The sequence below is a fragment of the Ascaphus truei genome, chromosome 7 (assembly GCF_040206685.1).
Source record: "Ascaphus truei isolate aAscTru1 chromosome 7, aAscTru1.hap1, whole genome shotgun sequence".
In the NCBI taxonomy this organism is placed as follows: Eukaryota; Metazoa; Chordata; class Amphibia; order Anura; family Ascaphidae; genus Ascaphus; species Ascaphus truei.
The window spans coordinates 29,256,167-29,269,738 of record NC_134489.1 but is presented as its reverse complement, the minus strand read 5'-3'; the positions used below and the strand labels follow the sequence as shown (position 1 = coordinate 29,269,738).

The 13,572-nt window shown below is 46.8% G+C and overlaps 1 protein-coding gene across 3 annotated transcripts in view; it reads right to left on the bottom strand.

The window, feature by feature from the left end:
* Positions 1-764: 764 nt before the first annotated feature.
* LOC142498847 (embryonic protein UVS.2-like) overlaps positions 765-13,572 on the bottom strand; it is a 75,492-nt gene continuing 62,684 nt past the window's right edge. For all 3 annotated transcript variants that reach the window (XM_075607436.1, XM_075607435.1, XM_075607434.1), the window contains 8 exons: positions 12,892-13,070; positions 12,178-12,259; positions 11,851-11,978; positions 11,554-11,669; positions 7,116-7,341; positions 5,744-5,862; positions 1,947-2,169; positions 765-1,151 (listed from right to left, as the gene is read on the bottom strand). In XM_075607436.1, coding sequence (XP_075463551.1) covers positions 1,138-1,151; positions 1,947-2,169; positions 5,744-5,862; positions 7,116-7,341; positions 11,554-11,669; positions 11,851-11,978; positions 12,178-12,259; positions 12,892-13,070 — 1,087 coding nt within the window. In that variant the 3' untranslated portion in view covers positions 765-1,137. The remainder of the gene's footprint in view (positions 1,152-1,946; positions 2,170-5,743; positions 5,863-7,115; positions 7,342-11,553; positions 11,670-11,850; positions 11,979-12,177; positions 12,260-12,891; positions 13,071-13,572) is intronic.

The window sequence follows — 13,572 nt, the reverse complement described above, 5'->3', positions numbered from 1 at the left end:
TGGAGTCCTGCCAGGTCTGCGGGCATACAGGCGTGACACATACCGTAATTTCCGGACTATAAGCCGCTACTTTTTCCCCACGCTTTGAACCTCGCGGCTTATACAATGACGCGGCTAATATATGAATTTTTCCCGCTTTCTGCTCTCCCCCTCCCTCCCGAGTCCACTCTCCCACGCCCCCCACGAGCTCGCTGTCACCATCCCCGCGAGCCTGTTGTCACCATCCCCCGTGAGCCCGCGCTCCCCCTCGCAGAGTAGCAGCGCGCTCTAGCATTGAGACACTTCCTGCTTGCAGCTTGGTAGAGCGTGCGTGCACTCCTGCTTGGACGGCAGAGGTATTTATGGGTTGATGTGATGTGCTGGGGGTTAATGTGAGGTGCTGGGGGGTTAATGTGAGGTGCTGGGGGCTTGATATGTGGTGCAGGGGGGGTTGATGTGTGGTGCAGGGGGGGTTGATGTGATGTGCTGGGGGTTAATGTGAGGTGCTGGGGGCTTGATGTGAGGTGCTCAGGGGTTAATGTGAGGTGCTGAGGGGCTTGATGTGTGGTGCAGGGGGGGTTGATGTTGTTTCAATGTACCGGTAGGCACCTGCGGCTTATATTCAGGTGTGGCTTATTTATGTTCAAAATAATTTAAAAAATTAAAATTCAATGGGTGCGGCTTATATTCAGGTGCGGCTTATAGTCCGGAATTTACGGTAACTAGAATCCTAAACAGATTTATTTAAAATAAACTTACAACCACAAACATTCTCTGGGTCAGGTTTTTATTTTTGAAACGTTAATTAAAAGTTTAACATTAGTACACGATTTGACACTTCAGTATTCGATTAACAATAATCAGATCAGAATCAGAATGGCAATACCTTAAGGGTGTTACTGTTAGACAGCAGGATTTATGTTATGAAGAAGATCTGTAGCACCATAATATATAATAATGATTCCAAAAGACAAAAAGGAAAGCTATTATGAGAAATTTAAAATAGGATTTACGTATTGATAAGTTGAAAGTAAGAAGGTTTAGGGTCTGTAACATCGGAGCATGGTCTTTGATTGCAGAGGCATCTCATTGGGTGGAGTTGGGATGCTTTAGTATATCCGGCACACTGTGCAGTTGTGGATTCCTTTCCATTTTCCTTCAAGATGGCGGCACTGCAGTCAATGAAAAATAAATGAGAATTAGGTCGCTAATGTGAAGTCGCTGGTAGCAAATGAAGACCATTTTTGTCATACATAAGGTTTCATTCACTAGTGTGCAATATTCACTATCAATTGGGCCATTCACGTTAAAGGCCATTAACAATTAATAACAAAGCTGTCAAGCATCCCCTACTCTGGAGCCTACGATTGGGGCCTAACACATGCATGAGATTTGCATGGCAGCGAAAGGAGGAGGGAAGAATCGGCCCGGGGAGGGTTATGACATTTGTGGGCCAGGACCCTGTGATGTCGGGGGCAGGGTAATGACATGTGGGGTCCGGGTCTGTGATGGGGATGGGCTTAAGATATATGGGGGCAAGGTTAGAACTGTGTGTCAGAGTTTCCCAGTCCCATGAGATCTGTCTCATGTTGCATGAGACTGTAAGACACAGTCCTAATGCCTGGGACTCATGCAAAGTGTGTGAGAAGTGTGAGGACTGTATTAAGAGCTTTCAAACTTTAGTGAGTAGAGCCCACAAAGGGATGTGTATAAATCTGGTGCAATCTTTAACACAGAGCAAAAATTCTCTCTTGCCTCAATCTGATCCACTACACATGTATAAAGCTTGTTATTTGAGTTTCTTACAGTCAGCACTGATCTATTGAGCCCAGAGATTAATGCATCTTCAGGCACCTCTGATTATACTATAGCTGTGGATGAAGAATAATTACACTACTCCATCAATTGTCATTGATAATACAATTCAAAAACAAGAGACCAAAAGGAAAGCTTTGAGGAATACTCACCTAAGGTGTAAGAAGCCTGGAAACCTCTCAGCTCAACGGAGTAGTCACTATGGAACTTGAGCAGCATGGAGTTCCCTGTGGAGACCAGGATGGTGACAGTCACAGAACCACAGTATTTGCGCATGAGTTGGGAAGTGGTCTTATCTCCATCGTAAATTTGCAGGTAGTCATATCTGCAGGACATCTCCAACTCAAGGTAGAAGTCACTTATATTTAATGAGACCTGTGAGAGGGGAGCAGGTGCAAGAAGAGACATTGGTCAGTCATCAGGCATAACGTAAGTCAAAAAATGAGTGTGATATAAGTGTAGCAAGATATCCCCTGGCCTAACACGTAATTCCTGGTACCAGCACAGGCAGTGTTAGGGTTAAATCTGCCCATGCTCTTGCAGTAAACAACTCCCTTGAGTGACAGGGGGGTGGGCCTAAGGCCTGAGTACTGCCCTATCAGGGGCTCAGACATAGGACCCTCCCCTGTATACAAAATGGGATGCAGCCCAAATCCTAGTCTGTTCTGTGAAGAATTGGAAGTGAGGAGCCAGGTATTGTTCTCTTTCCATCCCCTCCCTCATGGGAGTGGGATCAGCCACCCCATAGTCCACCAGGGTGTATGGGAGTCAGGGATAGACCTTTGGGGCTTCAAGCCCTGGGGGTTGAGTCCAGGGACAAAGAGAGCAGCAAGCTGCGAGGTGATCTCCTGCTGGGTTATGTAGGGTCCAGTGGAAGTGAGTCTCTCTTTCTGAGACAGAGTATGCTGGGATGTGCTGCTGTATACTGCTGTGAAGAAATAAACACCAAGTTGCTGTTATATAGTCCTGCCTGAGGCTGCACTATTCTTCAGGGAGGGAGTGAATGTTTTCCACAGGGGACTGCACCAATTCCTACAGGCCCTGTGGAAATGGAGGCGCTGTACCAGTTAGAAAGAACCACCCAGCACTGAAAGCCTGTCCTGTTAATCCCCAAACAACTCCGGCGTATGCTTAGGTCCTTCCTGTGAACCAACAGGTAGCACCATCACCAAGTAAGAGAGAGAAGGGGGAAGGCTGAGAGAAAGAGTGGGGAATAGTGAAAGGGGAGAGAGAGGGGGAAAGTGTGAAAGAAACTGGAGAGAGAGAAAGGGGGGAGAGTGAAAGCAAGGGGAGACTGAGAGCGGGAGAGTTAAAGAGAGGGAAAGAGGGAGAGAGAGGCGGGAACGAGTGAAAGAAAGGGGAAAGGGAGAGTAGTGGATGGGGGGGAGTTAGAGAGGAGGACAGGAGAGGGGGGAGTGTGTGAGAGAGGGGGAGGGGACTCGCATTGCCGCTGACAGACGGAGAGCAGACACCTTCCCCTGGGAAAAATGTCGGCGGGAATAAGGACTACCAATTACACTTTTGCTACACAATTTGGTGTTTAACTGGGAACCAGTTTAGCTGGCCAGTAATGGTAGCTAGAAACATTAATTTGTTTAGCTAAGGGCTCGGTCCCGCTGCGTCCGGTGGTGCGTGCGGCCGCGTGCGCCACCAGCCCCTTACCTGCAATCCATTGGTCCCCGCAGCCTCCTCCCTCCGTGGCTCACTACGTGCTGTGACGCGTCAGCCGGCCAGCGCTACCAGAAGAAGGTTTTCTGGAGCGTTGACGCGTCACGTGGTGCGCGTATGAGCCAATGAGGAGGTGAGCAGGGAAGGAGCTCGTAGGGAGGCGGCCTGTTTTTTTTTTTTTGCCGGCTTTTTGACTCCTCATAGTCTGCAGTGTAAGCAGATGCACGGGGGAACCCCTGGCAATGAGGAGAGGAGGAGGAGGAGGGGAGCAGGGAGGCTGCAGGGAGCGGTACACATGTATTTACACTGTCCTCACACTCATTTACATGCAGGGCCTGGGGGACGGGGCCCCGCTTCAGGGCAAACTGAGGGGGGTGTGGGGGGGGCGGTGGACGGGACCCGATTAAACTGGAGATATGTCACTCCAGCACACGGACACACGTCATGGCCGCCCCCCCCCTCTTGTCATGGCCCCGCCCACCCGACCTGTTGGTCACGCCCCCCCCGCTCCGAAAAAGGTTTCCTGCAGACCGCAGATCGCGGTGCAGTGAGTTGCACGCGCCGCCGGCAAGCAAGACAGCTGTGCGGACGCGTGCAACGGGGCCTTAGGGCTGGGACCCGCTGCGCCCGGCAGCGCGGGCAGCCACACGAGCGTTCCCTACCAGCAGGGGAATCCTCCCGAGCAAGTCCCAGTCCCCCCTGGCTGCACAGCTCACTACACGCTGTGACGCGTCAGCTGCTAGGGGATTCAAGAGAATTGTAATCCCAAGCGGCAACGCGTCACGTGGTGTGGCTGTGAGCCAATGAGGAGGGGAGGCTTCGGGGAGTGGGGAGGAGAGTGTGGAGGGAAAGCAGCGTGAGTGCCTGTCTGTGTGTGCCCGTCTGTGTGTGTGTGTGCCTGAGTGCGTGAGTGCCTGTCTGTGTGTGTGTATGTGTGTGCCTGAGTGCGAGTGCCTGTGTATGTGTGTGTGTGTCAGCGTCAGCGTGTGAGTAGGGCAGCCCGCAGCAGCTCCCTCCAGCAGCCCGGGAGCCCGAGCCTGTGGAGGGAGGGGGGAGTAGCGGGTAACATTGACCCTCTGTGCAGGGGTCTGCCTCTCAGGTGGTGCCCTGCTGTGGAGTGATTGCAGGATTTTAGGGGCAAGCAGTAATATTTTCTTGCATTTCACTAGAAGAATATGGCTTTACACTGAGCCGGGGGGGAGGGGGGTTGGGTAGCGGGTCCCTCCGCTCAAACCACGCCCCCCTCCCACTCCCGCCCCCCCTCCTGCTCCGGCTCCTGCTCCCTACAGACCGCATATCGCGGTCTGTGTCTGTCAGCGCCCCGCCTGTCTGCAGTGCGGGCGCGCTGACTGAGGGAGCCTAAGCCCCCTGACTGTGTGTTACTTTGCCTTAGGCCTCAGCCAAGTTTCTTGCTGGCGTGCGGAGGAGTGTCGGCGGGCGGGCCAGTGACGTCACGGAGCTGGTTCACCCTCATTGGGCGAACCGCTCACATGACCGGCTCTGCGCTCCGGCAAGCTCTTGATTTTAAAATTTCCCTAAGACCTACACTTCCGCGCGCTTGCGGAAGCGTAGGCGAGCCCCTACTAAAGCCGCTCTCATTGCGGCTGTAGGGGCTCACTGGTAAGTACCAGCGCGCCTCAGCACGGGTCAGCGCGTAAGCGCTGACCATGTCCGAGGCCTTAGTGTCATTTATTTTAAGTCTATGGACAAAATAAACAAAAGGGATTTACACTCCTGCTGCAAACTGTTTGTATCCTCACTGATCATGTGTCATCCTGCCACTATATATATACGATCCCTTATTCGGGCTGCAGACGCCTCGGTGGAATACATTTTGGAACTGGACTGTACTCACTCAATTGATCTTTTAAAGGAATTTTTTATATATATATTTTTTTTCCATATTTTTATGTTTATTTTTATTAAATATATGAGTTATATTATTTAGATGGTTTAGTTTATGTTTTTTTGGGACTAGAGGTTATATGCACACATGTTACCTTCTATTAATCTTGTATTGCCCTGATAGGTATATATTTAATTAGCCTATAGTTAGCTAGTCCTCTATGTTTATATCAGCTTCATATTCAGGGTACGAAACAGGCGCTACTTCTTAGGTTATTTTTTGTTGTATGTATATATATATATATATATATATATATATATATATATATATATATATATATATATATATATATTTACACACACACTGTATATATCTTAGAAGGCAATAATTATGGGTGGAGATTTCGCAAAGGGTCATGTCTCTTTGCTCACTCACCTTGTATCCTGCAGGGGCTGTGATTATCCAGGAGCAGTCCAGGTTAGGATAGTAGCCGGTAGGGTACCCAGGAGAGGTGAAGTTGTGTGTTGGGGCATAGAAAGCTCCACCACATTGTACTGCAAGAAGATAGAACAAATAGGGGAAGCTGCCTACAGGCTGTATGTAATTCAAGGGCGTATCACCCATGTAAGCAAAATAAGCCTTGGGATCCTAGGTGTCAGCAGTATATAAGCATCTGTGTGTACATGTGCAAGTACACAGGCACCAAAATCTTAGATTGTCAGCTCCTCTGGGCCGGGACTGTGTCTAACAATCCTGTGTGCTGCGTACCGCGCACTATACTGTAATTGTGACTCACTTTGAGTCCCATTGGAAGAAAAATGCTTTATGAAAAAAAGTTATTATTATTATTATGTGCAGATCTATCTTTATATTATGAGCTTGGAGGTAAGACCATTGCCTTTGAAGTGGGTTAACCAGGACTGAATCACAGTGTCAGTTCTCCTTGTGACTTTTGGCAATTTACTTTATCATCCTTTGCCTCGGGCACCAAAATTAGATTGTAAGCTCTTTAGCCCAAGGACTTATTCTGCCTAGAAATGTACAGCGCTATATAAGGATAAATATCATTGTATATATCAGTCTTTATTATGGTTATGTGCATCACTGAGACACATGACCACAATCTCTTAATGTGTATATACTGTGTGTATCAGTGTTTGTTAGTACATTTGTGCAGTGGTTATAGAGCTTCAGGTGGAGGCATTAGGGGTCAGTAGCTATATGTGGGAGAGGACACAATTAACCCTTCTGGCTCCAAAGGTTCCAGAAAAACATGGTGTGTGCAGAACATTTGCCGTCTGCCTTCTATCATGTCCCTAGTTCCACTTATGTTGGTGCTGTGATAAAATGAAAAGTGCTTACCGATATAACATCTTCTCTACCATTTGTAATGGCTCTTTCATCGTTAAGATGTAGCAGTGATGGGGTTAATGAATACTTATTCTAGATTACCATTTTAATAAGTTTAGTGACAAATAGCCTGCTCTGGGTACTTAATACATAGTTAGATGGTAGACAGTGATCCAGTCCTGGTGTTGTATTCCCATTGGCTGGTCTGTTAGCAACTTTGATATAATTGAGTGTGACCTAAAGAAAGACCGGCCTGGATCACTCTCACTGGGACTGGAATTAGTTGGGGTGTGACATTTAGGTCCATATTAACTAAGTGGTGCTCTGACAGAAGTCCCATTAAGGTGGCTGAGCTGTAAGGTGTTTTCTGGCGTTAGAAAGTGTAGCACCACTTAGTTAACATGGCTCATATTCCTTAGTCTATAGCAGCAGCACAGGAAGCATTGAGCAATTGTACCTGAGCTGTATGTAGCTTTGTAGCCGGTCGCTGTAACAGCCGCATCACTGGCAAACTCAACGAGCATCTGGTTAGTGGAAGCGATCATTAGAGGGACCTGTCCTGTGCCACACGTCCTGTCCAGTAACACAGGGGACGTCTTACTGGGACCATCGTAAATCTTAATGTAGTCAGAGACGCAGTCTGGAGAGGACTGGACATCAAAGGCGTCAAACTTCAGGGAAACCTGGAAATAAAACACGTGCAATTAATTACTTGTTTCGAACTTCTTGTCATACATGGACCAATCAACAAAATTGAATAATTTCTGGATCTTTTATACCTCATTATGTCTTTCTTGGAAAATAAATCTGCTGCTTTGTATTGTAATTCCCTAATAGATAGCTGTAGTGCTTCTCTTTTTTTAATGATTATTTATTGATATTTAACAATTAAAGTAGATAGATAGATAGATAGATAGATAGACACATATATACACAGTATACAGTATATATGTAGCCCCCTGTAAACAGAACGGGCTACTTATCCTTCTACTACTGGAGTAAGCCCTGGTAAGGGCAGGCGCCAGTAGTGACCATGGGTTTTTTTCCACCTCACCAAACCCCGCCTCTGTGGTAGAGGCAGGCCCCTGAGCTCTGTGCAGGCTAGACAGAGGGGAGGTCCTGCTGACATCATAGGGGGCAGGGCTGTGTCTATTTAGTGGGCTGTCCTGTGTGTGTGTGAGTTGAGTCTTGTCAGTTTGGTGATGAAGAGAGAGAGTTCTGAGTGCGGCTCTGGAAGAGTGCAGAGCTGAGAGTTTGGAGTATCTGGAGAGCAGTGTGTCTGCTGGCCCAAAGAAAGGAGAGATGACCCTGTGACAGCTGAGCGGGCAGCTGGTCAGTCTGGGAGCATCAGATGGGAGCTGAGGAGTGCGTGTGGTCTGAAGTGCAGTAGGACCGAGAGGAGACAAGGACAGACCTATAGAGGTGGACCAATGCCCTTAACCTGCTCAGGGTGTGAGGGGAAAGAGATCTAGCCTCACCCACAGGGCCTACCCTGGTGGAGGCTGAGGCAGGGGTATTGAGGCCCCATTCAGACCATCCTGTCTGGAGACATTACTGGAGGGAAGGAGAGGAGGAGTACACTGGTACACGCGGAAGTCTGCTGCTGTGATGAACTGCTGTGTGTAAGCCCCAAAGAGACAATAAAGAGACATTGCGGTTTTACATCAGACTGTGTGTGTGTTCTGGAGCATTCACCCTGGGACCAGGGTTCTTCTCTATAAGGGTCTTACCCCACATTCTGGGAAGTTATAGAGAATGGAGGCGCTGCACCGTTGCTAAGGAGAAGATGGAGGCATATACCCCAGAAGCCTGGTCCTGTGTCCCTGACATCACCGCGGGAGACTCAGGCCCTCCTGTTACTGGCAGGTATGCACCACCTACATACATGTAGCCAGCCCTCACTACACCCTAGATATGGTATCTATGTCGGGGGGGGGGGGGGAACATGGGTTACATATACATATAATTTGAATAAACATTAACTTATCTTTTTGTGTGACACTATTTGGGAAAGCAGTAAATATGGGAATTTTTTTGTCTTGTACATTTTGTATTTCAGTGGAAGTCTGATCCTTATTGACAACGCATATAGGAAATGTATGTTACATAAGTTAATGTACAGTATCTTTCCTTGAAACCAGGTATACCACTATGTTAGGGTGACTAAAAAAGTGGCAAAACCCCTCCATCTCACCTCTCACCATAACTTACTTGTGTACCTGGTTGGTAACCATGACCTGCTTCACACTGCATAGCCATTAATCGTTCTCAGATTGGTGAAACTCAAGACAGGTTGAGTTAGCTGCCTGTGAGTAGGTTTACTGGTCATGCACTTCTTTAACCCAGGTTTTGCTTTAAAATCGGTGTAAAACAGCAAGCCTATGCTTATCCATGTTAAAGTGGATAAGAAGCAAAGAGTGACACACTGTGAGGGCTCAGTTGCGTGTCATTACCCAGAATGCAATGGAGATATATTTTGTGTAATTAAGGGGTATGCAGGTTTGTAGACCTGTCCCAGAAATGTAAACATGCTCATAGATTGTCTTGTAACATAAGCTTTGAGAACAGTTGTTTAATGAGAAAAGTTCATTTATAAACATAGTAGCTTTTGTACCCGGGGAATGTATCTCCCTCTCCCCCCACCCACCGCTGGTACATCTTCCTGCCACCAACCCCCCCACCCCCGTTGGTACATCTCCCCCCGCTGCTGGCACATCTCCCCGCCCCCCCTACCCTCCACTGCCGGAACATCTCCCTGCCCTCCAACCCCTCCCCCCCGCTGCAGGCACATCTCCCCGCGCTGCTTTAGGCTGCGGCCACGCTGCCGCTGATCTCGCTCATGCTTGAGAGCGGTGACGTCACCAGCTCTCCAAGCATGGGCGATCAGTGTCCTGCAATTTTTTTAAAGCAGGAGCGGGGGGCGTGGCTATTAGGGGAGGGGGCTGTCTCTGTGCCTGTATGTGTGTGTGTGTGTGTGTGTGTCTGTCTGTCTGTCTCTGTGTGTATCTGTGTGTGTGTCTGTCTCTGTGTGTGTGTGTCTCTCTGTGTGTCTCTCTGTGTCTCCATTTTCCCTCTACAACCTTCCCTCCCCTCTCACTCCCCTCCCCATTGCCCTCTCTCTCCCCCCATTGCTCTCTCTCTCCTGCCCCTCCTCTCTCCTGGCCCCCTGTTCCCCCCCCATCCCCTCTCTCCTTTCTCTCCCTTATCCTCTCTCTCTATCCCCCTTCTCTCCTTTCTCCCCCCTCCCACTCCGTGTCCCTCTCCCACTCCGTTCCCCCCCTCACTCCGTTTTCTCCCTCACTCACTCCGTGTTCTCCCCCTCACTCACTCCATTTTCTCCCCCCCACTCCATGTTCTCCCCCCTCACTCACTCTGTTTTCCTCCCCCCATTCCGTTTTCCCCCACACAATCCGTTTTCTCGCCCCCCCCACACACTCCATTTTTGCTCCCCCACTCACCCCATTTTCTCCCCCCCCCCACTAACTCTGTTTTCTCCCCCCCCCACTAACTCTGTTTTCTCCCCCCCCCACTCACTCCGTTTTCTCCCCCTCCCACTCACTCCGTTTTCTCCCCCTCCCACTCACTCCGTTTTCTCCCCCTCCCACTAACTCCGTTTTCTCCCCCCCCACTCACTCACTCCATTTTCTCCCCCCCTCACTCACTCCTTTTTCTCCTCCTATCACTCATTCTCTTCCCCCCTCACTCCGTTTTCTTCCCCTCCCCTCACTTCATTTTCTCTCCCCCCCCCCCCCACCCTGGCACATCTCCCCCCCCCCCACCCTGGCACATCTCCCCCCCCCCACCCTGGCACATCTCCCCCGCACATCTCCCATCAGACACACAGCACTGAAGCAGGCAAGGACACGCCCCCTCTCTTAGTAGCCACGCCCCCCGCCCCTCTGCTCCTGTGCTAAGAGATTTGCTGGACATTAGAATGTCCATAATTTGGGAGGTGAGTGACATTGGAAGCTCAAAATAGTTGTGTTGACCTACAAATTCGCAGCAGAATGTCCAGTGAAAGTTTTGTGGTGCTACATGTACATGGTGCCGTTTGTGAAATAGCGATGCTTCTGACATACAAACAAACGGAAAACGTAGAATTATAGTATAGATAAAGAGATTATTTCTACACTATTTGTACTGTTCTCTAGTAACACTTTTAATAAAGGGGATGGAAGATCTGATGAACGAGATAAGACTATTCTAATTAGGGTTGTTAATGCTAACAGAGAAGTCGAGGAGGTGATAGGATTACAGATTAAATTACATATATATCCAAAGCAATCTTAAAAGAACATTTCATCCCAACGACAGTGCAAATGCCACAAAATAACCCCTATAGATTAGACGAAACAAGATGTCAATAGCTGCAAAAGACAGTGATTTTTTTTATAGTGAGTACCATGGAGACTAGGATGGAATCTACAGTAGATATCTTTACAAAAAGGTTAGCCATCTTTTTTGGAAAGGTATTCATGGATAAGATCAACATAAGTAGGGCGTTAATCAAGGGAGAAATCTCATTACCATTGCTGGGGTCAGCAATAAATGTTGACCCTTATGAGACAAAATTGGGAGTGTTTGTTGGCTTTCTCTGGACCAATATGAATATAGGATGATTCTCCCCTGAATAGAATTTAACAAAAGTTGAACTTGATAGACTAATGTCTTTTTTTCTACCTAATCTACTCTTACTTTTCTGATGTCTGATAGGATACCTTCCTCTAAGCTCTTGGGAATTGTCCTATGTAATATACTGTATACATTATTTTGTATGGGTGAATCTATTACCTATTAAGACAACCTACTGTATATGTTACTAACCATCCTAAAGGGAGTAAAACTCAATACTACAAATTATTTGCTGTATGAATTATGCCTGTTAGATGAGTTACCTGCCCAGATGGGGTTCTGATCAACCAAACACAGTTGGCGTTATTAGGATATGCAGAGGGGTAGTTGGCTGAGGTCATAGTCCCATTGATGGTGGAGAGCAAAGTGCCACAGACACCTGAAAAACAAAATAGGTGAATATTAATGTTAATAAAGATAGATGGACAATATTAATATGTTTTCTTTCATTCTACAACGGCAGATAAAATAAGAGCAATATTTAGTAATTCAATGTCCTCATCCTCAAATAAGACAAGTTACCATAACTCCATGCAGTATAAAACTCATTGAATCCTCACCACACTGATACAGCCTGTTAATTTTAGAGATGTCTAGAATACTCAGTCCATCTCTCTGTCCAATGGCGACAGATGCGTCAGGTTTGGGTAATATAGTGGCTTCTCCAGACGTGTTACTGAATGCATACCTGAAACAGAGAGATATCTCATCATGAGAACATATGAAGCCATTCACTTCTCCGGGTGCCATCAAAACGTTACACACCAACATTACAGAGCAAATGGCCGAGCTCCAGCAAGAAATGGTGAGCATCAGTCACTGACTGGTACAGTTACCCACTAATATGTATCATAGTATAGACACAGAGAGAATGTATGGGGTCTTACTTTGGGTAATGCATCACTGACGTATAGTCATATTCCAGGCCCAGGTTATTAGTGTCATATTTCACAAAGTTACCAAGGTTTTCTGTAAAGGGAAAAAAGCAGATACATATGTGATAGAGAATAGGTCTAATGCTCAAATGATGAACAATTAAATGAGTTTCTTGCACTGTTAGCTTGTAGGATCTGCGTATCTAGATATAAGCTTAGATACATTGTTCTGAAATAAAACATTACAACATGACGAAAAAGGTAGTTACATTTGATGCAGATTTGTCATAGCTTTTAATTAACCGACAATATCTTCGTAGATGTTACTGAGTGTATGCATAAAGTACATGAAGAAGGGACGTGAGCTTTGGAAAGATCTGTACACATTGGCATATCTATGAAGAAAACATTTGTAGGTACCGGTATATTAATAGGTAGCACATCTACCCAACTCTAGGACCAATGTTTTATTATATTTGATGCAGAAGAGTGGAATAATGAATTATTAACACAATGCATGTCGCTAATGTTGAACTCTGAAGAATGGTCTATATGAGCAGTAGGTGTGGACATATATAAAAGATACAACAGCACATTTCTCAGTATACCTCACACCATAACAGACTTCTATACAATTCTAGGGTGATGCTCGCACGCTATATCACAATAGTATTTCTTGACATATTCTGTAACAGCAAATGGAGCAGGTAGCATCCTGTGCCTTACCTGGTGCGATATACTGGGTCATGATACTGACATAGTTATCACGGTCACTTCTGCACTGCTCATGGAAGAAGCCCAGGACATGGTTTAGCTCGTGCTGGATGATTCCTCTCTGCATGCAGCCACCTTTACTCAGTGACACAGACTGTGCACCACCCAATCTTCCAACGTAGGACCAGCAGCTGGAGAAGACATAGAACAAATAGACAATGTCCATACAGGTTCATAGAAAAACACATTTCCCAGTAGTACATGTATCCACTGCTCAGTAATGTAATCAGGTAACAATGGCTGGTATAGAAGTACATGATTTGACCTTACTTATTCCCATGCTTTAAAAAAGGACTATCCTAAGTCAAAAAATTAGGAGTCAGGAATTTTGTTTTGTGGTGTAAAAGCCAGTAGAAAAAGGGAGAAACCCTATAAACTGAAGGCACGATCAGGCAGGCAGCTTTACACTGTTAGTAACAGAGAAAGGGAGTCAGAAAAGATGGTCTTGATTTGGAAAGGGAATTCTGTGTCCACAAAATAAAGATAGATGAGATAAATACAGTGAACACGATGGACAGATATGAATGGATAGCTAAAATGATAAATATAGTCAGAGACAATGAGTCCATAATTAAGCTGTGATCGTGGTGATCGCAAGCTCCATCTGCTTTATTTTAGCTGGCTAAATAGCTG